The sequence below is a fragment of the Salvia hispanica genome, chromosome 6 (genome assembly GCF_023119035.1).
Source record: "Salvia hispanica cultivar TCC Black 2014 chromosome 6, UniMelb_Shisp_WGS_1.0, whole genome shotgun sequence".
NCBI lineage: Eukaryota > Viridiplantae > Streptophyta > Magnoliopsida > Lamiales > Lamiaceae > Salvia > Salvia hispanica.
Genome location: NC_062970.1, coordinates 27893906 through 27918735, shown reverse-complemented (window position 1 = coordinate 27918735; position 24830 = coordinate 27893906). Strand labels below are relative to the sequence as shown.

At 36.7% G+C, this 24830-nt stretch overlaps 4 protein-coding genes and 1 long non-coding RNA gene across 6 annotated transcripts; 3 read left to right on the top strand and 2 right to left on the bottom strand.

Annotated features, from left to right (window-relative positions):
• Positions 1-14: 14 nt before the first annotated feature.
• On the bottom strand, positions 15-1097 carry LOC125197358. Its single transcript, XM_048096093.1, has 3 exons — positions 771-1097; positions 398-656; positions 15-266 (listed from the first exon to the last, which is right to left on the bottom strand). Exons 1-3 carry the CDS (start codon positions 911-913, stop codon positions 66-68), a joined length of 603 nt encoding a protein of 200 aa, XP_047952050.1. The 5' UTR covers positions 914-1097; the 3' UTR covers positions 15-65.
• A 5813-nt stretch (positions 1098-6910) lies between these two features.
• On the top strand, positions 6911-10396 carry LOC125194002 (zinc finger protein VAR3, chloroplastic-like). Its single transcript, XM_048091993.1, has 5 exons — positions 6911-7415; positions 7632-7749; positions 8100-8380; positions 8712-8810; positions 8910-10396. Exons 1-5 carry the CDS (start codon positions 6982-6984, stop codon positions 10234-10236), a joined length of 2259 nt encoding a protein of 752 aa, XP_047947950.1. The 5' UTR covers positions 6911-6981; the 3' UTR covers positions 10237-10396.
• LOC125194003 (probable lysophospholipase BODYGUARD 4) lies at positions 10363-12004 on the bottom strand. Its single transcript, XM_048091994.1, has 4 exons — positions 11605-12004; positions 11181-11512; positions 10899-11095; positions 10363-10819 (listed from the first exon to the last, which is right to left on the bottom strand). The coding sequence occupies exons 1-4, from the start codon at positions 12002-12004 to the stop codon at positions 10507-10509; spliced, it is 1242 nt and encodes a 413-aa protein (XP_047947951.1). The 3' UTR covers positions 10363-10506.
• On the top strand, positions 11613-12222 carry LOC125194004. Its single transcript, XR_007171671.1, has 2 exons — positions 11613-11705; positions 11801-12222. It is a non-coding gene; the product is annotated as an uncharacterized LOC125194004 (long non-coding RNA).
• An 8515-nt stretch (positions 12223-20737) lies between these two features.
• Positions 20738-23732, top strand: LOC125193700 (CDT1-like protein a, chloroplastic). Of its 2 annotated transcripts, XM_048091559.1 has the most exons (7): positions 20739-21070; positions 21251-21370; positions 21457-21685; positions 22177-22884; positions 22974-23172; positions 23251-23341; positions 23414-23732. In XM_048091559.1, the coding sequence occupies exons 1-7, from the start codon at positions 20757-20759 to the stop codon at positions 23469-23471; spliced, it is 1719 nt and encodes a 572-aa protein (XP_047947516.1). In that variant the 5' UTR covers positions 20739-20756; the 3' UTR covers positions 23472-23732. The 2 variants fall into 2 exon arrangements, with proteins under 2 accessions (XP_047947515.1, XP_047947516.1); XM_048091558.1 differs by having other exon boundaries at positions 20738-21070; positions 23251-23732.
• Positions 23733-24830: the final 1098 nt, after the last annotated feature.

Below are 24830 nucleotides of genomic sequence, written 5' to 3'. Positions count from 1 at the left end.
TATGAAATGTCCGAACTTGATGATGACCATAACACAATTTATACTAAACGAGACGAGGGTCAGAATCACATAGAAAATGAATGCAAACATATATCAACCTGTTCAACAGACCACTTTCCTTGAAAGATCTGGAAATCACCTTCAACCATCTTGAACTCAATATCACGCCTCTGCCCAATTGGAAGAATTTCAAGATCCTTCTCAACACAGTCAATAGTACCTTTTGCGTCGAATTTGAGCCCAAAAGCTAAATTCTGCTGACCAATCTGTTAGATGGCAGCATCAATTGTTACATAACATAAACGATGATAGGTATAATTCCAAGTATATGAAGCAATGTGAATGATGCAAATTTTGTGGAAAATAATTTGATATTCGTAAGAAATGAAGTGAATACCTGAAAAAGGCGAACAAAATTATCGGTCTTCTCAAGCAACTTGCTGACTGCTAGGCCAGGAATGAAGTCTGCTAAGCCTTCATAATCAGTCAATATATCCCAAACAGCCTGTAGGCTGGCTTGGATCCTTACTTTTGATCTAATTCTCCGGCTGTTGTTGCCAGTCTTCACTATTTCAATCTCAATGCTGTCATAATCTTCTTTTGTATACTTGCCATTATCATCATCATCATATTCGGAATTGCCCCAATTATAAGCCCTAATTTGACAAAGATAGTCGACGATGTTACATAATCATACTTGACCATAAATGCTCTGGGTAACTGGAAAATAAAATCGAGGGATAACATGTTGGTATAAGAGTGGAGAGTACCTGGCAACAAAATTGGAGAGGCAAGGGGCTTTGTGTGGAAAAAAGCATCTGGTGTTTGAGAAGGATGATGGAGTGGATAATTTGGGAATTGTATTCGTAGAAAGAGATGAGAGAGATGGAGGAAAACAGATTAATGCAGCCATTTCTTCTTCTAATCTGAGGACGGTGACGTGTACATTCTCTGCTCAATCGAGGGAGGGAGTGAGTGGGAGTGTCTACTCTACGGCACTGCAACTGCAGCTGCAATGATAGAAGATGAAGTTGGGTAGATAGAGAAGAGAGAGTGGTAGTTTCTCATAGTAGTACTTGAAAAAGGAAACAACAAGAACACAAGTGTGGCTGGAGATTGTGGCTGTCAACGCATTTATCGTATCTTAATTCTTAATTGTACTTATTTTTAATTATGGACTACTCCTATGAAATAGAAATGAGAAATACAGTGAGATAATTACAATATTTTGTACACAAAATGTTAAAATTTATTTTATATTGATAATATGAATAACGTGAGATGAGCATGTTTTTTTAATATTGTTCTGTTTATTCTAATATCCAGGAAAACATACTATTTTATCATATAATTATTTAAAGTCACATTTATTCACATAATTTAAAACTATAAACTTGCACATTACTATTATTATTATTATTATTAGGGGTTTTGTGACGAAAGTACCCTTTTAGGGGATTTTGGAGGGTTTGGACAATTTGGTATTTTTACATTTTAAATCTGATATTATTTCAGCTATGTACTAAATATGATATTATTTTAAAATTATCATTTTTCTTCCCTCATCCTTCACTTTATTTCTTTATTTCAATATTAGATTTTATTTTATAAAATTAAATTTAAAATTTTGATTTTAAATATCAATAAATTTTTTAATTATTAAAATTACTACTATTAAATAACAAATTAATAGTTTTAATCAATATTTGATAGTATCTAATATTTAATCAATAAGGTACGACGACACCTTAGATTTAATCAATATTTAATAGTTTTAATCATAAATAGATCATATAACACGATCCATTCCGAAATAAATATGCATCTAATGTATAGGAGAATTTGACTAAAAATATTAATGAAGTTGACTGAATCGTGTTATATGATCTATTTATGATTAAAACTATTAAATATTGATTAAAACTAAGGCGTCGTCGTAACTTATTGATTAAATATTAGACACTATCAAATATGGATTAAAACTATTAATTTGTTATTTAATAGTAATTTTAATAATTTAAAAAATTTATTGATATTTAAAAATCAAAATTTAAATTTAAATTTTATAAAATTAAATCTAATATTGAAATAAAGAAACAAAGTGAAGGATGCCAAAAGGGAAGAAGAATGATAATTTTGAAATAATATCAGATTTAGTACATAACTGAAATAATATCAGATTTAAAATGTAAAAAGACTAAATTGTCCAAACCCCCTAAAATCCCCAAAAAGGGTATTTTCGTCACGAAACAGTGAAAAATGACCATTTTCGAGATAAACGCTTAGTCCAGGGTTATCTTGGGATATTTTTAAAATCCAGGATTCATTGACGAGATAAACACATAGTCCAGGGACTATTTTTGTAGTTCACTCTTTATTATATTGCTTCTTTTAAACTATTAAGTTTGCAAATTCATGAAAAACTATTCTAATTAGTCCATAAATTTATAAGTATAATCTCATACTCGTTCATTTTCACTTTTTTATATTTTAAGACAAAATATCCCAAAATCCATAAGTACAAGTATTATAGATTAATAACAATTTGTATAATTAATCCTTTATATAAATTAGGTGAAACTAATTAAGAATTTTCTGGTTTTCTAAAATAGAATTTCTTTCTTTTTTTTTTTCATTTCCTATAAATAAAAACTTTCTATTTAGGAAATACACCCTAAGTCTACTAAGTAATACTACTAATTTCACGATTTTTTCTATCTTCTCTTTTTTATTTTATTCATTTATCTTCCTATTTTATTTTATCAATTTTATATTAAAATTGATGTCATTTTCAAAAGTTTATATATTAAAAAAACAAGCTCAAGAGAGAAATTTTAAAAATTAACTAGTATTACACTCGTGCTATGCACGACTTATTATAGTTCTATCAAATTATAGTTACATCCGTATTTTTAATCTCATCCTTTATTTTGAACTAAAATTAAAAATGTATTTAATAATAAAAATATATTAAGATATGTTTGTTTACTTCTCGTAATGAGATATTGTTTATCAAAAGCTACTGTTATAATTTAAGATTGCACTGGTGAGACACTTTCTAGTCGAGCTTCATTTCATTGCAATATAGTGACCCTATAAACTAAAAACTCAAACCTTGAAATTTAAATCCTAAACCCTTAATTTTAAAATATACTCATCATGACCAACAAATGAGCCAAACATCAATAAAATTATCCTCCATCCCAGTTCGATTTTACTTTATTGATCACTTATTTTAATTTGGGGGAAATAAATAATTTAATAAAATTATGAAGAACATAAAAACTCAAAATGAATCAAATACATTAAGTTAATAAATTATTAAATAAGTTAACTATTTGATAAATCTAATAACTTTAAAGAAATAAATAATTAAAAGAATCAATTAAAATGAAATGAACTAAATAATTGAAACTAATGTATGATGGCTTATTTATTATGGAAAAATTAGTTAGTAAAAGAAAATATACAATAGCCTATTAATCATAAAATATATGGGGTAGATTGTAAAAGAAAATATACATATTCATTATGCCCTGAAATAATGTGCTGCGTTATTCTTTCTTCCCTACGTAAAGATTCTTCGCGTTTGTTCAAAGGTAAATATTTACGACAATTTAGCCAAAAAAAAAAATAGTTTCATGTAAATAATAATATCTAATTTAAAATGACATTTCCAAAAATACCCCAAAACTAAACCCTAAACTTAAAATCATTCTGACTTCCCTTTACTTATGACGTGATTTTATTGCAATTATATGACATTTAATGATAATTTCCCTCAAAACTCCAACCTGTTCGTTTTACATATTTGGATTTAGTCCTTTTCAGTATTTACACTATTATTAATTTGATTAGTACCTCGTATATGGTTTAAGTTATTGAGATGAACTATTAGGCTATTCATCAAATTTAAGCATTCTCCATATTATTGCCCGTTATATTTTTGTTTATGTTACTAATTTATGTAACCATAATTTTGGATCACTTAAATTAGACATTTCTACTGTATTGCTCTATATTATCACTACCATTTTTTCTTATTTTAATAAATATAAATTTTCTTTCTAATAATTTTTCTACTGTATTGCTCTATATTATCACTACTGCTCTATATTATCACTTTAATATTACAAAAAATATTGATATCTCTTTGCAAAATCTTTTCATTTCATCACCTCTTCTAAAACCTTTTCACTTCTCTCCATTATTACGCGAACCAAAAAAAACCTTTTCACCTCCAAAACCTTTTCATTTCTACTTCCCCAAATTATTACTACAATAATAATAATAAAAAATTAATATTAACAGACATTTCTACTTCCCCAAATTATTACTACAATAATAATAAAAAAAATTAATATTAACAGACGTTTGATTAGTACTTTAGCAGTGATGTACTACTATTTAACTTGAAAACTTTTAATAGGTAATCAATTTATTTTCAAAAAAACTTTTTACTTCCACCTCTCGTCAATTTATTTTCAAAAACCTTTTCATCTCTACTTCTCATAATTATCACAAATATAAATAAAACCTTTTCACTACCTTAATTGTAACAAAAAAAATCATAATGACTTTTTATTTTCTTAAACTCCACTTTTATATAACTCATAAAAATTTAAATGAAATCATTTTAAACATTAAAATTAAAAAAATAATATAGGTTTAAGTTATATTACATATTGGATTGAATTAAAAAAATTAATTATCATCATTATTATTGTGCATTAAATATTACACGATATTATTATCTAATATTTAAAACTTTTGATACAATGGAAAAGACTCGATCATGCCAGTAAGAGTATATTGACAATAATGATGCATAAATGTATAATACTATTATTAACTGAGATTTCATTAATTTATACTAAGGCCGTTAAAACATATTTATTAAACCTTGGAACTCAGTAATAGTATGTAAAATGCATTTTTACAAATTACTTAGTACTATAATCTAACCAATTACATTAGCTAAATATCAAGCCCAACTTATTGGGTCCATGCCCTTGAATTCCAGCCACCTTTAACTCATGGAACGAATAATAAGTTCATAGCCTAAAATATAAGCAGTTTTGAGTCTCTTCTTCAACCACGCCTCTGGAGTCTCTTTATGTTCTTCGACTTCTTTTAAGTTTCAGAGCTTCTCCTCTTCCCTTCTACCCAACGTTTCAATATCCAAAAAAGAATTGATCATAAGGTATGTAAACAGTACCAACTCATTACCCATCTAACTCGTCTCCGGTTTTCTTCCCAGAATCACGATGGAGGACTCTAGCACAATGGCAAGGAGAACTGAGACGAACATAGTGGACAAATTCATGAAAATTTATAGAGAGGGAAAGAAGTTGGAAGGAGTATAGAAAATTAATGCCCTAAATATGTGGAAGAAGAAAAGGCTGATAATTTAGTGAATTTTTGAAACTGATAATGTTGGTTGGCACTTGATCGCCACTTTTAACGAAATGAAAGGGCTTGGTATTATTTGTTGTTTGTAAACGTGTTTCAAACTTTTAGCAATGAATATTAATAGTTGCTTGTGATGTATGGGTTCAGTTCACCAAATCTTGGCGTGTAGAATTCGTGGAATAGTTGCTTGAATCCTTATGCCCTGAATACAAAAAAAGTCCATAGCTAATGATTTCATATAACTTGCAAAAACATAACTAAAAAGCACAAAACAACATACCATTCGATCACGAAGCACACATTCTAAACTCACGATATTGGTTTTGTCTCTAGGAACGACAACTTCATAGACATGGATACAACGGACTTTGATAATCGAATTAGTTTTCGTTAGTTGTAGATCATCAAGCAAGGTGTGGAATAGTTTCATGGTATCAACCTTGCTACTCGTGGGAAGAACAAAAAGATGAAGTAGGTATGTGTGGATAGATCAAATGTCATATTTATAGGCAAAAAATGAACCATGAGGCTTTTCTCAAACTTTTCACATTCACCACGTCTAAGATGTGCATTTGATGCACACAATAATGATGGGAGTTATTTTTTGAGTAATTAATATGGAGTAATGGCTAAAATGCCATGACAAATGTTGATATGAGAGTTATATTTTGGACAATTAGTATGCAACGCCTAATTTTCATATTTTTAAACTTCCATCCGACAATTTTTCATATAAAATGCTGAAGCTATATTAAAAAAAAAAATATATCCATCATGATTACGTATAAGCACAACTCATATCCTTTTGTATTGCCTAAATTAATTTGCAAAAACGGTTCACATGCCTTCTCATAATTATACAAAATGGTGACCAATCATTTTGATCATTTCTTTGAGAGCCAAGACACACAAATAATATGATGGAGCAGAAGCATAAAACAATGTGATTGGTTTTTGATCATTTTTTAGCATAATTTTATATCACATTGGTAAATAAACTTGTATTTTTCATTGTAATCTTACATCGAAGGAGAGAATAACATAAATAAGCATGTAATCTATGAATGCTTATCATAATCTCTTCATATCATGCAAATACTTTTCACATTCATCAATATAATGGAGTAGTTTTTTTTATTCAAATAACGTGTATAAACAATTTTATAAACAATTTCTACCAAATACTAAAATCTACATTATATAAATATTGAGCATAAAATTGAAAGTACAACTTTATTTATTCACTGCTAAATGTACAACCATTGGTGCGTAGTAAATAGAATTTCATTCTAGCATCAAGTATTGTAATTTCAAAAATACCCCCAAAATTCCCGTTGATAATTTCATAAATACCCCCAAAACTCTCCATTTATATATGTATAGATTTTGCTATTTTTGTCTTACTTATGGCTTTTCTGGGGCCAAAAACGCGAATTCCGAATAATGAAAAGGTGAAAGTGAAATTTATCATAGAAGGAAGATGGAAGAGTGCAAATCTAAAACCCGAGTAAAATCCTGCTAGTCGTAATCAAAACCACATCTTCTATCACGGCAATCTCCACCGCCGGCATGGGCGGCGCCACCAGGTTCATGACACTCCTCACCGCCCCTTTCCCACCCCTCCGCCCATCGCTTATCCTTCTCCACCGCCGTATCTCCTCTCTTTCCATCACTCCGCTTCGTCTCCACAGACGCTCTTCTCCTTCCAAATTGAAAACCCTAACTCCTCATCCGGCGAGCTGCTTCCACTCTCAGTCGAGCAATCACACGTACTCACTTCAATCTTCCGCGGCTCAGCCGCAGCAGCAGCCCCTCCACCACCCGTGGCCGGAATGGACCAATTTTCTCAATTATATATCGAGTGAACATGGACATTCTGCCCCTCACGGCGACAAAATTCCGCCGGAGGACGCGTTTGTGGTATATGAGAAATTGAGCGACGATTTTGTTAACGCCGCCGCCGCGTGCTTTGCTTTCTCTCGTGCCCGACCAGATCTTATCGGGTGTGTGTATTCCTCTTTTTATCCTTCTGTTTTCACATTTAAACGTGTATTCTGATGCGCAAATTTGATTGGCTACTGCGTATATGAGGACTGTAACTATAAGTTTAATCTAGGGTGCGGAAATGCGATTAGCTGCTACTACTTTAGTAGTGCAGTTTATGGTGATTTTGCACTTTCCCTCCCAGCTAAAAGTCCGATTTTGACAATTTGAAACAGATTGCTTTCGAGGAAGAATATTGAAGCTGTTGTGTCAAATGGAACTCCATTTTTGTTCAAAAGTGCACTTGACACGGCAAGAAGGATGAGGGCTTTTTTGGGAACTGATGGCAGCAATGTATGTGAAGTGTACCCTTTTTCTTTTTTCATCAGCTGATGCTAGTGCTCTAAATTGTTTTATAGAATTACAGTTGCTCTCTGTGTTATGTTGCTACTAACATTCTGGATTCGTTTTATTGATTCTTGTTGTGGCCTATGTAATACAGAATGCTTTGCTTGTTCAATAGAAATTGTCTGTCTAAGCATTGGTGGCTAGCCATTCATACTTGTGGACTAGAATTATATTTAGCATGTTATCTTATACTGCTCGTGGATTATAGTTAGTGCTTATTGTTTACTTTATTTGTCTCCTTTTCCTAGGTCATAGTAGAAAATGGTTGATTTAGTTTTTGTTTTCTTAAATGGCAGGTAGTAGAAGTTGATAAAGCAAGATTGACTGATCTAATGAAGTATATAATAAGTTATGCAAGCAACCCTACAGCGTCCTCTGAGAGAAATGGGCTGTATAGTAGGGAACTTGTTGATTCATCAGTGCGGAATCTGTTACTTGAAATGGTTGCAGTATGTGGTGGAGATCCAACAGGACACATGGCTGCTTCAGGAAATCAGTTTCCGGGCAGTGATAGACACGCCAAAAATCCTTATGGACAAAATATTGAAATGAAGAGAGGCGACTGGATATGTCAGAAGTGCGCACATCCTCTATTCTTTCATTAGATCATGATATAAGTGCTTTATTAACAGTATTCTCTTTTGAGTATTAAAAAGATGGTAGGGATTTTTGTAGGATTCATCTGCGGTCAATTTTTTAAGAATTTAAAAGAAAAAGACAGCAAAATATGTAAAATCTCATCTTGCTACTTCATCTGATTTTGTTATGATTTACCCCACTATCGGTGACGTTTACCATCTTCTGCTTTAAAATGGAAAATTAGCCTTGTGGTTTTTAAATTTCCCATCAAAATATGTATAATTTTTTGGTTATTGGAGTACCTTTTTATTAACATCCTTTTTTTGCAGGTGTGATTTTATGAATTTTGCTAGAAACATTAAATGTCTTGAATGTGAAGAACCCAGACCAAAGAGACAACTAGCTGGCGGAGAGTGGGAATGCCCTCAGTAAGCATTATTTAATGTTCTGTATATGCTGAAGGATCAGTTTATAGCAATTCAAACCTCTTCGTTGAGAGTGAGTATTGTCAATGTGCTTTGTTGCAGATGCAGTTTCTTTAATTATGGAAGGAATGTAGCTTGTTTGAGATGTGACTGTCGAAAACCTGGTGCTCTGTTGTTTAATAATAGTAACTCTCCAAGTATTGGGTCAAACTCTCCATCTCTGTCAGGACCTTCAGAAATTCGATATCCAGGGAGCAACCATGCAAATACTGTTTCTTTTGTGCCACCAGGCCCACCACCGCCAGATACACCCTCTAGGAGACATCAAACTCCGGAGATGGATAATGGAAATAAAGTACCAGTAGAAGCTAACGGTACAGCCTTATCAGATGGCAGGAACAGGAAATCTATAAGCAGCATGCCTCAGGGTTTATCTGGGAATAATCAGTTTTCAAAGGACTCGGCAAGTCAGACTGACATCCAGAGTAGTGAGAGAGAGCAAACTGAAAAGTCAGAAAGATGGTTCAAGAGGATGGCTGAACTGCAAAATGCCAAGGATTTCCCAAGTGCAGTTTCAGATGATGACTTCCCTGAGATAATGCCAATGCGGAAGGGAGAGAACCGGTTCGTGGTAGGTAAAAAAAAAGACCGGTCACTTACTTCTCCACAGTACAAAAGACAGGTAGCAATGGATCAGGCAAATAATACTAATTTTGTACCTTTCGTTCCCTTCCCTCCTGGCTATTTTGCAAACAAAGGCACAGAGCAGTCTAGCGGTCCAGATTCACCAGAAAGTACTGTTGGTGATACATCTTTTACTCAATCAATGGTACAGACTGATAAATTGGATGCAAAGCCTGGAATGGCAGATTCAAGTACTGTTTCCAGGAATGATCAAAAAGCAAGGAGCTCAGGGAACTCTGTGTATACTAGTGAAACCAGTGCTGCACAATTTGGTGGTGATTATTCGAAACAGTATAGTGGGGGCACGGTCCAAAATTCTTTCGCTTCTGACACCATGAACACTAATACACAAACTGGTGGATATTCTGGAGACGGGAATGCTTCCGTAGCTGGACATGGAGGAGCTTCGTCTCAGCTGCCTAAAAATGAGAATGTCCGGACTGGCTGGAGCGGTCCTAGCTTGGAGGGGTCAGCTGTCACAGAACCAGATCTGCTGGACATGTCAGAGGAAGCGAAAGCCGAAAGGTGGTTCAAACGTGTAGCTCAGATAAAGGATATCTCAGAGCTAAGTCAGATCCCAGATGAAGACTTCCCCTCAATAATGCCAATGCGGAAGGGTGTTAACAGATTCGTCGTGAGCAAGAGGAAAACGCCCCTCGAACGGCGGCTGACAAATCAGCAATACAGAAGAAATCTTCCTATTATCCCTAATAATCCATTGAAGAAGGACGGCGAGAGCAGTTAAATTCAGCGAGTTGTCAATTTTAACATATGCTGCTGCATGCTTGCATAGTTATAAAAGGAAATGAAGTTAGTATATTGTAGTTATCTTTCTATTTGTTTTGAATCATTTATTTTGTAAACAGGCAAATTTCAGTACATGCATGTGATTGTATTGTACTCCATATAGTCACTTTGGCAGCCCATCGGGCATCAAGCGACTGAATATTATCAATTTTGTCAGAAAGTAATGTTAGTTATTGAAACAATTTTCTTGAAGAGAAATTTGGTTCAATCATGATGCCCAAAACCTCTCTAAATCCCTAGTAAACTCCTCAGCTCTGCCCAGGATCACACTACTATGATCTGAATTTGGTGTGATTTGAAGCTCTATCTCTGGATCCTTCATCTTCAAATTCAAGCTGCATTCCACAGGCACAACCTCATCCTTCCTCCCCTGCACAACACGGATCCTAGCCCCGGCTTCCCTCAGCACCTCCAGGTAACCGTCCAAGAACCTCGCCCCACCACAGACAACATTGTGCATCGTGTGCCAGGCCGAATGATGAGTATGGCGCGTCACATCCGTCATCAGAAAGTGAAGGTCCCTAGATATAGAAGGAAACAGAAAAACCAGTCAACAGTCTTGATTTCACCTTGTGGGCTCACATGTATTATGTATTATACCTTCTTCGTGTTACCAGCATCAGAATCCGCTCCCACAATCTGTGATTCCGGCACAGGAGGAAGCACATGCATCTGCCCAAGTGCTCGTACCACGACATGAAGGCGGAGAAGAACAGCAAAGGCGGCCACACCCGCCTTGCAGCAATGCGTTTGAGAGCTTGTGCAGTAACATCTCCACTCGAAGCAGAAAAGTAAGGCTGTGACTCAGGAAGAGAATAGCAAGGGCTTAGAGAGCAGCAGAGATGATTTTCCTGGTGTAAGAAGAGGAGAAGGATAACTCACAGGAGCTACCAAAGTGATTGATTTTACTGAAGCAGAGTGTTTTGCAGCCAATGCTAGTGCAATCACACAACCCATGGAGTGTGCAACTAGGTGAAACGAGTCCAGTTCAAACGGAACGATCACAGATCTCTCGATCATTTCAACGTGATCCCTCAACGTGTACAGGCAATCTTGGGGCTTCGGGCTTCTTCCAAATCCCAGTAAATCTACTGCAAACAGTCTGTAGTTTCGCCTTGAGTGTTCGGATAGGTTGAGGAAAACGGTCTCTTTCCAAAGCGAAGACGATGAGAGGAAACCATGTATGAATATCACATTCTCACTCACATTAATATCTGCCAAAGGGAAACTTGTGCATCATCACTTGATGGCTAATTGTCAGAAGCATCACAATTTTCCGAAAAAGGAAGAAAGAAATCTTTGATACCTCTTTGTGGTTGTTTGACAAGAAGATGAAGGGTGGAATGAGTTTGTTTGTGATTCATCCATGAAAGGCAAGATTCACAGCCACAGTCAGACCATCTATTGGTGCTTCTCGCCCGCGCCGTCCTCTTTTTAGTAAGAAATACTGGAAATTTGAGCAACCCTGCCATTTCCCTAACTATGTTTTTTCTCCCATGAAGGCTTTCCGATAGCTGACTCTCGGAATCTGGTGGTTGAGTTATGTCAGAGTGACAGTAGCATGAAGAGTTTCTACCTTCCAAGAGTCCGTCGAGGAGTCTGAAGATTAAGCACATTACGACGTCGAGAATGTCTAGCAATAAGAAGACGGGTAGACTGGCCGCAGAAATCAAGGTTTCTGTGATTCTTGAGACCCATTCCGACATCTGCAGAGAGAGAGGTGGACGACCGTCGGTTGACACTTAGTCTTGGAATATTGGATAAGTAAATTCGAAGTTGGTCGATGCTTGCACATCCACGGCTATCCACGCGACACGTGGCCAGTTTTCTTTCCTTTTGTTTTACTTATTTTAACATTTTAATGTTGTTTGGATTGGGTACGCAATTGATCAATTACACGAGGGTTAGATGCCCCTTTGATGTATTCTGACGTACACGATTTTGAATAATCATCAATAATGATAATGAAATATTATTAGTCGTTGTCTTTAATTTAAGTTGATGAACTAACTCTACTACTTCTTCCGTCCAATAGTAGATGTCATCCTTTCATTTTTAGTTTTTTCCACAAAAAATATCACATTTCCTCTTTTAGAAAAAATTCTCTCTTACATCAATTATAAAATTATATTTTCTCTCACCACCCATCAGGATTTCAACAACATCGTCACCTAATAGGCGGGTATGATCAATAGTTTAATTGGCCACGACCTACCACAGTCGCGACAGCCCTCTTGTTGAGAACCACCGCCTCGCCGTGCATCGCGAGGATATTCAGATTATGGTCCAGCCACCACAGCGAAGGACCCAATTCACACAAAATTGGAGACGTTTGACAGGATGGACGCTCGTGTCGATGCCGCTGATTTCCGGGTGAGCAAGTCCCGATCGTCACAACAGCCCGATCTTGATCGACCATATAGTTCTCCGTCGCTTCGGAAGATAGAATATCCTCCATCGAGAAGTACAATGGTTTCTTTTCAGACGTCGGGTTTACTACAACGCTCGAGCATGGCGAGCCACTGCAATTCAGTAGCGCCGCCGCCCGTTGCAGCTGCCGTCCGATATTCGAATCTGCCCCAACCAGCAACTATTGTCGCAAAGCAGCCCCACCAAGACTACCAACCGCCGCCAATGCTGCCTAGATCAGATCGCCAGCCACAGCAGCCGAGTCCTCCACCGCCCTTGAAGCTGCTGCCCTACTCCGCTCCGGGACCTTCTCAGCCCTTGCAATCTCTGCCGGAGAAAGCTCCATTGTTGGCTTCTAATCGTCTTCCGCAAGCTGCTGTCACGAGCTCAAGGTCAAAGGAGCGTCATACGAATCTGCAAAATGTTGATGAGTATGGTTTGATAAAGAAAGTTGTGCCTTGTTCTCATGATGTTGTGGGAGAGAAGAACATTGTTGAAGATATGGGAAAGAAAATGAGATGGGACCGAAAGGTTTAGTGGGGAGTAAAGATGAGGAAGACAATGATATATTTAGGATGATCAAAGTGCTCATTTTGCGCGCATTCAATCCTGGTGTATGTGTCAGTTTTAGCAAACGAAAGTATGGATTTCATGCTATGCAGATGGAAAAATCGGATTTACATGAGAGCGAGAAAGAGCTGCCACTAGAAGAAGTTATCAAATGCTTGTTTGCCGCCGCAGAAACCTTTCGCATCGAGCTACACGTGCTTGCCATGTTAGCGGAATAGCTGAAGATGCTTGTGCAGCTCCATACATGAAGGATAAGCAAGTACAAAGATCTGCTCCCCAAGCAGAAACATCCAAGGCTACTCCAGCTGTTGGTGAGGACCACACTCCAAGCTGGAGAGACGTGGCAGCACGAGCCATAAAGAAACAAAATTGACTTGGATAGAGTTTTGTTGTCAGATGCTTTTAGGGTTGTGAATTCACTAGCTGATATATATAGGGATGTTATGTATTGTTATCTAGTTCTTAATGAAATCCCCTTCTTCAAGCTAAAGCTTACCATTGAATTGATCTGCAATTATGTCTTGTTCTCTTTCTTTTTATGGTATTAGAGCGAGACTTTGATCATGGAACTTAGTTTCCAAAAATGGCGGAATCCAACGATTCAAACGCCACTTCTCTTCACAAATCTCTAATTTTCCTATTTTATCCCTAATTCCTCCGATCTCAGTGAAGTTGACAGATACAAATTTTCTCATGTGGCATCAGCAATTTGAGATAATGATCTGGGGCTATGGTTTGGAGTCCTATCTCGCCGACGGAGCGGGCATCCCGCCGATGATGATATCAGGACCAACAGAAGGATCCCCAATTCCAAATCCAGAATTTCTTACATGGAGAAGGCAAGATCAACGTCTTGTTGGATGGCTTCTTTCATCGCTGTCCGATAGCTCTCTAGTTCATGTTGTTGGTTTGAAAACCACAAAAGATATTTGGCATGCTCTGGAATCGAACTACTCCAGCTGCTCAACAGCCAAAATGATGCAATACAAGCAGCAAATTCATACCATGAAGAAGGATTCGCTCCCTATGTCGAAGTACATTGCAAAGATGAAAACAAACTTTGATTTGTTGGGATCTGTAGGCTAAAATCTCAGAACAAGAGCAAATTCTTCATCTCCTTGGAGGACTTGGGCAGGATTATGATCCTGTTGTTTGCTCCATCTCTTCGAGAAGTGACCCCTGGACTGTTCCGGATGTTTGTGCCTTGCTTCTTACCTTCGAGTCAAGGATGGAGGCTACCAGAAATCAAGCTGTCACAGGGAGCATGGAAGGTTCTCAGCCTTTGTTGAACCTGACTCAGTAGTCTACTCAAAGAAGAGATGGATCTACACAAGCCCACGGAGGAAGAGGATATTATAGCAGAGGAGGTAGAGGTGGTCGAGGTAGACGTAGCTACGGCAGAGGAAAAGTGATATGCCAACTTTGTGAGAAGCCTGACCACTCTGCAAATAAATGCTGGCATCGTTTTGAACAAAATTTGGCTCCTGCTCAAGTTCAATTTTCAGCAGCAACAATCCTACTCAAACCCCTCTGCAAATCTGGTACAGTCAAGGATTCTCTCTTCACCACCTCTCTCGGTGCACTCTGCTGGAAACCATTCAGAATACAACTAAGATGCAAGTGGTTCAACCTGTTGGTATCCAGATTCAGGGGCGACTAATCATGTCTCAAATGATCTTAACAATCTGAACATTAGTGCTGAGTACATAGGAGGTAAGAAACTTATTCTTGGAAATGGTATTGGTGTCAAGATTGCTAATGTTGGTGAAGCTTCTTTTACTCCAGATTCCTCATCTATATCTAGGAAACTTCTCCTCAAAAATCTCCTTCATGTCCCAAATATCACTAAAAATCTCTTAAGTGTATCTCAGTTTGCTAAGGATAATAATGTATTTTTTGAATTTCATCCTACTCTTTGTTTTGTCAAGGATCAATTCACCAAGGAAATTGTGCTCAGGGGAACACTTGACAAAGGTCTCTATCAATTTCTTTTCCATCATCCAGTTTCCAATTCAATCAAGAGAAGCGATAGCTCCAACTCTTCCTTCAATCAAGCAACAGGAGCACCTATTGTGTTCTCCGCCAACTTCAGCCCAACTGTTTTTTCTTCTTCCAGCAATAGTTCATCTTCTGTTGTAGATCTAGAGTTGTGGCATAGGAGACTAGGTCATCCTACTTTTGAAATTGTTAAAACAATTCTCAACAGATGTAATCTGCCTTTTGATTCAATGAAAACTAGTACTATTTTATGACATTCTTGTTGTGTTTCAAAGGCACATAGACTGCCATATTCACCATCCCAGTCCGAGTATAACTCACCTCTACAGCTAATACATAGTGATCTTTGGGGACCCTCTCCAATTGTCTCTAGAAATGGTTTCCGATATTATGTATCTTTTGTTGATCATTTTAGTAGATTCACTTGGGTTTTTCTGTTGAAGCATAAAAGTGATGTTCTATCTGTTTTTCGACAATTCAAAATCATGGTTGAAAATCAGCTTTCGTCGAAAATTAAAGTGCTGCAATCAGATTGGGGAGGGGAATTTCAAGCATTAACTTCTTTTTTGAAAGATTCTGGGATATCTCATAGAGATTCTTGCCCTCACACACCTCAACAAAATGGTCTAGCTGAAAGAAAGCATAGACATATTGCTGAAACAAGACTTGCACTTTTGTCTCAAGCTTCCTTACCCAAAAAATTCAATGGATGATGCCTTCCTCACTTCTGTATATCTTATTAACTTGATGCCTACAAAAACTCTCAACAACATATCCCCCTTTGAGAAAGTATACAACACCAAACCTGATCACAGCACTCTCAAGGTTTTCGGTTGTGTTTGCTATCCTTTTACTAGGCCCTATAACAAACATAAACTCCTTTACTGATCTGATAGGGCCACTTTTCTTGGATATAGTCCCTCTCATAAAGGATACAAGGCTCTTTTACCTAGTGGGAAAGTCATAGTGACTAGAGATATCATTTTTATGAAAGGTCTTTTCCTTTTCAATCTGTTTCTCCCACATCTGATCCCTCACTCCCTGACCACAGCTCCTCTACATATTTTCCTTCTTCAACCCACACCACTGATCCAACATTTCTCAGTCCTACTTCTGATTCTATTGTCTTACCTCCTGTCCCTTTGCCATCTCCTTCAACATCATCATTTTCTCAAAATTCGTCTTCTCATTCTCATGTTTTTCCCACTGACATAACTCCCACTACTTTACCTTCCATTGTCTCACCTACTGATATTGCCACTTTTCCTACTGCTATGTCTTCTCCAGAACCACCGCCACCTCCACCTCCCACGCACACATCCACACACTATATGACCACAAGATCAAAAACTAGAATTTTCAAGCCTAAAGTCTTCACCTTATCTGTATCTCTTGATCTCCTTCCTAGAAGTTTTCTTGAAGCTATTCTTATTCCTGTATGGAAAGTTGCTTTGTTATCGGAATTTCTTGCTCTTCTCAGAAATCGTACTTGGACTCTCACTACTCTTCCACCCGGTAAAAATCTCATTGGATGTACTTGGGTTTTAAAACTAAAGATGCATATTGATGGCTGCATTGCTAGGCATAAAGCCAGATTAGTGGCTCAATATTTCTCTCAACAGCCTGGTTTTTATTACAATGAGACTTTCAGTCCAGTTGTGAAGCCAACTACCATTAGATTGATCTTGAGTCTTGCTGTTTCTCATGGTTGGACAGTTAATCACCTTGACGTCAATAATGTATTTTTGAACGGATCTCTGGAAGAAGACATTTATATGAAACAACCTCCTGGATTTGAACAAGGAGGCTCTCACCTTATTTGCAAGTTAAATAAAGCTATATATGGATTGGAGCAAGCATCTAGGGCCTGGTTCTTTACTGTTCATTCAGTCTTGATCACTCTTGGTTTTTCTCAATCCAAGGCTGATACTTCCTTATTTTTTAGACACCAAGGTGAAGATGTTATCTATTTGCTCATATACGTTGATGATATGTTAGTGACAGGAAATTCCAGTTCAGCCATCAAGACTGTCATTTCTCAACTTAATACTCAATTTTCATTGAAAGATCTTGGGAATGTTAGTCTTTTTCTTGGTGTGGAAGTAATGAAGAAAGCCACTGGTCTTTATCTTTGCCAAGCTACTTATGTGCAAGATCTTTTGAAGAAAGTTAATATGTTAGGTGCTAAAGGCTGCCCTACTCCTATGGTCTCAAGTTGTGAGTTGAGTAAAACCATTGGTGAACCTCTATCTGATCAGAAAATGTATAGGAGCACTGTTGGAGCTCTTCAATATGTTACTATTACACGACCAAATATTAACTATGTAGTGAACAAAGTGAGTCAATATATGGCTGCCCCTCTTGATACCCATTGGAGATCTGTAAAGAGAATTTTGAGGTATCTCTCCGGCACCATTGACTATGGAATTCACATTCAAGCATCCGATGGCAGAGTTGTTGCAATCTCTGACTCAGATTGGGCATCTGATTATGATGACAGACGATCTACAAGTGGATATTGCACATTCTTTGGCCAAAACTTGATCTCTTGGTGTGCAAAGAAACAAACAGTAGTTGCTAGATCGAGCACGGAGGCAGAATATAGAAAAGTTTGTCACAGGCTGCCTCTAAAGTCACGTGGTTAAATTATCTGACTGAACTGAAAATTAAGAAAGTAGGTTGCTCTGTAATCTGGGTAGATAACTTGAGTGCTATTGCCTTAGCATCAAATCCAGTCCTTCATGCTCGGACTAAACACATTGAGCTTGATGTGCATTTTGTTCGAGACAAGGTTTTAGCCAACGAAGTTGATCTTTGGCATGTTCCATCTTCGGATCAGATTGCAGACATTTTGACCAAGCCTCTTAGTCATCAACTCTACGTGAGATTGCGCAACAAGCTGTGCGTTGTGTCTCAATCCACACTTGGTTTGAGGGGGCATGTTAGCGGAATAGCTGAAGATGCTTGTGCAGCTCCATACATGAAGGATAAGCAAGTACAGAGATCTGCTCCCCAAGCAAAAACATCCAAGGCTACTCCAGCTGTTGGTGAGGACCACACTCCAAGCAGGAGAGATATGGCAGCACGAGCCATAAAGAAACAAAATTGACTTGGATAGAGTTTTGTTGTCAGATGCTTTTAGGGTTGTGAATTCACTAGCTGATATATATATGGATGCTATGTATTGTTATCTGGTTCATCTTAATGAAATCCTCTTCTTCAAGCCAAATCTTACCATTGAATTGATCTGCAATTATGTCTTGTTCTCTTTCTTTTTATGTCAAACATGTTGTCTTCACTAATGCTCGGAAATTTAATGGGGATGATGAAGGGAAACGCTCAGCTGCTCGGTGTGTGTTTGATCTAGGAGGAGATTATTCGCCAAAGCTTCTTCTTTCAACTCTTCGTTGCTTCGTGGTTTCCACCTTGAGGACAATGTGTATTTTAACCGTGGGGGAGTTGATACGATCCCATATCATATCTTTAGAAATCTCAATTATTTAGTTATATTTTGATTTACCGTATTTTTTCTATATTTGTTTAGATATTTGTTTCTTAGTATTCTAGTCTTATGAATAGGAGATATTGTATTCATTCATTCAACCAATTAATGAATTATTATTTCTCCCCAAAGATAACGTATGTTTTCCAATCCTAATTTGGATTCCCTCTGCGATCCTGATTGGACGCCGGAGTACTCTATCAGCCGCCTAGTTATCGCGTTGCCCGACGGGAGGAACACGCGCACAACTCGAAACTATTATTTCCACCGACTCGACAAAGGGCGCCAAAACACTTTTCGATCGCCGCAAACACGCTGTAGATCGCAGTTAAGGAGAAGGTCCTTAACACATCTACTATGGGATGGAGGGAGTACTTTATTAATCCTATTCTCTTTTCTTTAGAAGAACAATAATTTGTAAGGTTCTACGAGGGCAAACACCATAGTCAAAAGTCTTATACTCCATTCGGGAAGCCATCAATTCGGTATGAAACATGAAACATGAATAGAATTTCCACCACCAAATTATTTAAACAACGTAATTGGTATATTATGTAGGGTTGTCAACTTTTGATACGATAATAACCTGACAAGAACACACACGAATATAAACCAACACAAGCATCCGATTTTTTGGTTTGGGTCCTTATAGGGTCGATCAAATAAGAACCCAATGATTTAGGTCAGGTTCAAATTATCCGGTAAGAAATAAAATTATTATTTTAATTATTTTATTAATAAAAAAATACTAGTATTAAACTTTAGTTTTATTATTTAGATTTAAGACGTGATAAGGTTTTAATCATGTTATATCATATTTTATCATGTAATATTAGCTTTTAATAGTGTAATATTATGTTCTGGTCGTTATCTTGTCATATCAAGCTAAAGTTTATAGTAACTTACTATCATTAACGGTAGGAAACATTTTTTTCCATGACAAGACAACCTACACGAACACTACGGAGTTATTAGGTTGGGGCCCAATAAGAATACGATGATTTTGAGTTAGGTAAGAGTTTGAATTTATTGGATTGGATCAATATCGGGTTGACCCAATAATTACTCAATCCCCACAATTTTTAAGCCCTAATATTATGGTTCATTTTCTAGATTAGCCTATTCTAGGTAAAATTATCAAACACATCCTTAAGATATACAAAATGTGTATGTACATAAAAAGAACCAAAAAACCCCGATTGACATTGTAATAGTAATAGCTAGTTGATATCGTGTGGAAGAGATGAACTAAATTTGGTTGTAGACTTGTAGTTATCAATTTAAGGTGTAGTTAATTATGACTTATTAAGTAAGAGATGATTCTAAGAAAAGGACTTTTTAGAAAGTAAAATTCTACTTACTAGATAATGTATATAAATATTGAATAAATTAATTTTTATATATTAATTCCTTAAATGTCAAAATAAGTAGGAGAAATTTTGGGATAAAATCCATTTGGAGCAGTAATCTATGCTAGCAATTTCAACATTAAGGACTTAGTTGAACTTTCCTTAACTCGTGAAGGGGACAATTATGGAAAATAAAAATTCATATGAAACGAAGTAACCCTTTGTTTAACAATTTTTTTGAATTATGCGTATACTGCATACGTAATTACGTATTATGTACGAATTTAATAATTCATAATCTGATTCGGACCTTAGGCCATATGTTACGAAACTTGAAAATTCGATTCTAAATTAATGTTTATTTATTGTTGGATGATCAATATTCCGATGTAATTGCATTCAATTTGAAGGAAAAATCTGGTCTAAAAATAAAATTTTCGAAATATTACAAATATTAATTAAGTTAGTTTTTTACGAAACACTAAACGGCTCTCCCCAAAAGGTCCTTCGCCATCGAAATGGCGCCAAAGATGACGTGGCTTTCTATTCGCGCCAAAAAAAACCCTTTGATGCTTCTCCCTATATATTCCTGACCGATTCCACCCCTTTACCTCCACTGTGTGTGCTGCCATGGATGCCGGTCAAGTGTCGACGTTGAAGTCGAAGAAGCTTCTAAGTTCGCCGGCGCCGTCGGATCGGGAGGTTTCTGTTCCGAGCCTGGACCCGCTGAGTGTGAAGACCCCAGGGAAGCCGGTGGACCAGCCGCGGAGGCTGCGCAACCGCGGAGTGGCTTTTTCCGTTGAGGATGTCAGGAAAGCGGCGATGAAGCTCCGGGAACGGGTATCCGATCCGCCTCCGAGTGCCGACGCGCTTTCGATTTCAGAGGAACCGGAGATTGCAAAACTGAAGAAGTCGGCTGCTGCTGAGGTAGAGCTTCCCGCAAAGTGAGTGGTTTTTCGATTTTGTGCTCGTTGAAGATGCAATCTGCATTTTATTGTAATGAATTGTGATTTATGAATTTTATTTTCAGATCTTTACGCTTCCAATGAAATCAAATTTTTTTTTCTGGTGCTTTCCAAATAATTTATTGATATTCATTTGTGATATTTTTTCCCTTTTATCAGATACGAGTTGTTGGAAAAATTCTTCAACAGTTTGGATTCTTCAATTAGACTGCTCCAATTGAAGAGATCTGCAACAACATTTAGTAATATTAACGCCCAAATAGGAACTTTGACTGATAGGTATGCAGAATTCGAGTTCAGAATTGCACTTTTATCATCATGCTGCTTCAAGTAGCATTGATTTGTTATTCGGCTTAAAATTTCAGGAGATTTACATACAGACATTTAGCTCAATTGAAATTCATCTTGCCTGAGGCCATTGTGCTGGAGAAAACACTTCAACATGACGAGCGCACAAGCTGTATGAAACCTGATCTCCGCATTACATTGGATGTTGAAGCAATCAAGAGCAAAGGCAAGTCAAAATCTGGGAATTTACAGCTGCGAAAAGTATTCCGCAACCGGCTTCTGCATTTCTTCAAATCTCATCCAGAGGTCAATATTTTAGATTTAGACATTCTTATTCTTTTGCATAAGTCAATTATGTAGACTGTTATTGGTGGTCGTGATAATTTGTCACATTGATCAAGATCATGTGATTCCACACTTATGGATGTCTCAGAGCGTATGAATTTTAAAAGGTTGTTCATATGGCTATGGTTTAGGTGGATGGAATATTCATTCTTGCAATGCCAATTGCCACAACACAATTATACAGCATTTGACTCTTACTGTGCTCTAGTTTGGTCTAGTTTATCTGTTGCCGTACAATCTGTATCAACATACACATTTATAAAATTGCTGATCTGCTCATTGATGTGCTTGGACCATTGTAATTGCTCTTGTTAGACTAGATGGACTGGCTTGTACTGATATGCACTGACTCAACCGTGATGACTGTCTTCATTGATTTTGTGGCGTTGCTCTTCTTCTTCTCAAATAGGAGTACTATTAGTTAATGACAAATTTCCACATTCTGAACTCAGGGTGATGAAGTTCCAGAGGAAATGCTACCAGAGCCATTTAATCGATCAAAGGAGGCGAATTCAACCCAGCCTTCTGGCACATCCTCAACTGGTCAGACACGGGGTGTAGCATCCCCAGGATTGTCGGTCAGAGCCTCACTTCTGCCTCCATCATTTAAAAGGAGCTTTTCACAGCGGGATTCTGGTCATCAAGTGGAAAAGCTAAAGCAAGAACTGTCTTCACTCAGTGGTCCTGCTCTTCCTTCAACTGATTCTGAAGATAACCATGTTGGAGGTAGCTTCCATCATACAGAAGATAGTGAAATTGCCAGAATTTCAGCTGGGGAGACATGTTCTTCATATGAAGATTCTTTAAGCAGTGAAATGCCGTCTACTTTCCCCAACACCCCCAACACCCAGGTGAAATCTATCAATACTGTGAAGGATGATGACATGAATTCTGTAATTAAAACACCAGTGAACATGTCATCTACTCCAATGAGTGCAATGCCTGCACTTCAATCTGCTAAAAGATGTAACATGAGCCCAGATAAAGATTCATGCAGAACGCCTAGCAAACTTGTTAGACGGCCGCCCCCAAATAGGCATCTGAAATTTGATACTCCGGTGAAGAGTGTGAACAATGATGGTAATAATGATGGTCTGAGAGGGCCCTCATCAGCTCGTGGTGACATCTTCAACATTCTCCCAGAGAGTCTAATACAATCTGTAAGCATAACTGATCTCACCTAATAGTAGTTGTGAAATTTAAATTTAAGATTTTTCCTTTTCTGATTGACTGTTTGTTTGCATTACAGATTCAAGAAAAGGAGAGATTGGCATCAATTGAGCAGGAGCCAGCAATCTCTCAAGCAATGAGGCGTCGGAAAATGATCGCGTGCCTACCCAAGCTCTTTGACAAGATTTATTTCTTCTTCCAATCAATCAGACGCGCAGTCGTCACTAAAGAGGAACTGATTCAGAAACTAATCAGCCAACTAGACATTGTTGACAAAGGTAAGTTAATTTAACCAAATAAAGAAGTCATCATTCTTGTATGTAAAAATTCCACTAAACAAATTTATACTACTATAGAGGAGGTGGAAGAGCAGCTCAGATTGCTGCAAGAACTCGCTCCAGAGTGGATTTATGAGAAGCCTGCATTGAGTGGGGATCTACTCTTATGGTACACGCCCCTCCCGATATCATCCTTCACTCGTTTTTTAATTTTATCTCAGCCTGTTATTCTCTCTTGCAGTATCAACAAGATTTCGAGCCCAGAAGCCATGCGTATGAGGCTGTCTGAGGCGATATGAAAGAAGCAAGAAATCATGTAAAGGGCATTTTGATAATGAGAGTGAGTGTTACAATCTTTTTACCACGGCAGTAATGCTGGATTTTGCTCTTCTTTGAGTTTGAGACAGAATGAATAGGTCTTTTTATCCTCGGTGTTTCTTCTTTTTGTAGCTAGGCTAACATTTTACTGCTGCATTTAGCGTAGGGTGCAGCTGTATATTCTTTTAATCGGTTTCTGTAATTATATGATCATCTGGGAAAATAGAAATTTTGTTGGATTTCGTCCTTGCCTTATACTCTCTTCTCCGTCCGATATCTTGGAATTGAGTTTTCCAAATTGGAATTGGAGCCTTCAATTCCAAATCTAACGTGGTAAAAAAAAATTTGGGAACAACTCTATTTAATGCGAAATGGATAAAAAAGTGATTATGTATTGTTAATAGATAATAAGGTTGGGGAGTGATCAATTGCTAACTATAACTAATTCAAGGCCATAGGATTTTAGAAAACGGGTGGTCTACAATTTGCCAGTGTAATTTTCGTTTTTATTAATTAAATCGAAAAAGATAAAAAAAAAACTCCAAATTAGGGTCCTGGATGAAAATGTCAATCTAGTGTTCCGAAAATATCAACTCAATGCTTTGAGAATGTCAACACAATGCTTTAAGAATGTTATCCCATTGCTTATATTGACATTTTACATGTATTATATTGACATATTTTATATAGTGTGTTGACATTTTTGCTTGTACGAAAAAATTAAAAAAATTCAATTTTTTTTTCAAATTTTGACGTCTGAATATATGCATGTATGATATCGTTGGAATCCTTATGAAATTATCTTTAATTTAATATATGTTATATGAATTTAAAGTTTTGGGATTTCTTTTAAAAGTTAGTTATAACTAAGCATGTAGTTAATTGACATTAATACCCCTATTGATATTTTTTGGAATTAATCCTATGACATTATTGACGTTTTTCGTTGATAGTATTGACATTTAGGGATTAATGATCTAAGCCCTTGAATATCTAATGGCTATTACTTAGTTGTAGTTAGCAATTAAGTTATTATTAGTTAGCAATATAACATTCCCTAATCCCTAATGAAGTTTATATCTAAGTAATTAATTAGACTAATTATGGGAAACATAATGCAACGGCAAAAAAAAATTTGGGGATGAAAGAATATGTTTTACTGTGTATTGAAACTTGAGTTCCATATTTAAAACTGATTCAGTTTTGAATTGACCTAAATAATGCTATCGAATACTATCCAATTATTCAACACTTTGAATTATCCAAAGGAGCATTTCTTATTTTCTTGTAAAGATTAATGTCAAGAAACACTGTAATCACAAGTGTAACTTCTGTTCAAT

What these genes read in the sequence shown, in the direction of transcription:
- LOC125197358 (XM_048096093.1), bottom strand. Translation starts at nt 913, where the DNA reads ATGGCTGCATTAATCTGTTTTCCTCCATCTCTCTCATCTCTTTCTACG. An exon ending in CTCTCCAATTTTGTTGCCAG is followed by an intron (nt 657 to 770) that starts GTACTCTCCACT and finishes TTGTCAAATTAG; the next exon opens with GGCTTATAATTGGGGCAATT. An exon ending in ATTTTGTTCGCCTTTTTCAG is followed by an intron (nt 267 to 397) that starts GTATTCACTTCA and finishes GCCATCTAACAG; the next exon opens with ATTGGTCAGCAGAATTTAGC.
- LOC125194002 (XM_048091993.1), top strand. Translation starts at nt 6,982, where the DNA reads ATGGGCGGCGCCACCAGGTTCATGACACTCCTCACCGCCCCTTTCCCA. An exon ending in TGGGAACTGATGGCAGCAAT is followed by an intron (nt 7,750 to 8,099) that starts GTATGTGAAGTG and finishes CTTAAATGGCAG; the next exon opens with GTAGTAGAAGTTGATAAAGC. An exon ending in GGCGACTGGATATGTCAGAA is followed by an intron (nt 8,381 to 8,711) that starts GTGCGCACATCC and finishes CTTTTTTTGCAG; the next exon opens with GTGTGATTTTATGAATTTTG.
- LOC125194003 (XM_048091994.1), bottom strand. Translation starts at nt 12,004, where the DNA reads ATGTCGGAATGGGTCTCAAGAATCACAGAAACCTTGATTTCTGCGGCC. An exon ending in TGTCAAACAACCACAAAGAG is followed by an intron (nt 11,513 to 11,604) that starts GTATCAAAGATT and finishes TCCCTTTGGCAG; the next exon opens with ATATTAATGTGAGTGAGAAT. An exon ending in ATGCTGGTAACACGAAGAAG is followed by an intron (nt 10,820 to 10,898) that starts GTATAATACATA and finishes TTCTATATCTAG; the next exon opens with GGACCTTCACTTTCTGATGA.
- LOC125193700 (XM_048091558.1), top strand. Translation starts at nt 20,757, where the DNA reads ATGGATGCCGGTCAAGTGTCGACGTTGAAGTCGAAGAAGCTTCTAAGT. An exon ending in GAGGTAGAGCTTCCCGCAAA is followed by an intron (nt 21,071 to 21,250) that starts GTGAGTGGTTTT and finishes CCCTTTTATCAG; the next exon opens with ATACGAGTTGTTGGAAAAAT. An exon ending in ACTAGACATTGTTGACAAAG is followed by an intron (nt 23,173 to 23,250) that starts GTAAGTTAATTT and finishes ATACTACTATAG; the next exon opens with AGGAGGTGGAAGAGCAGCTC.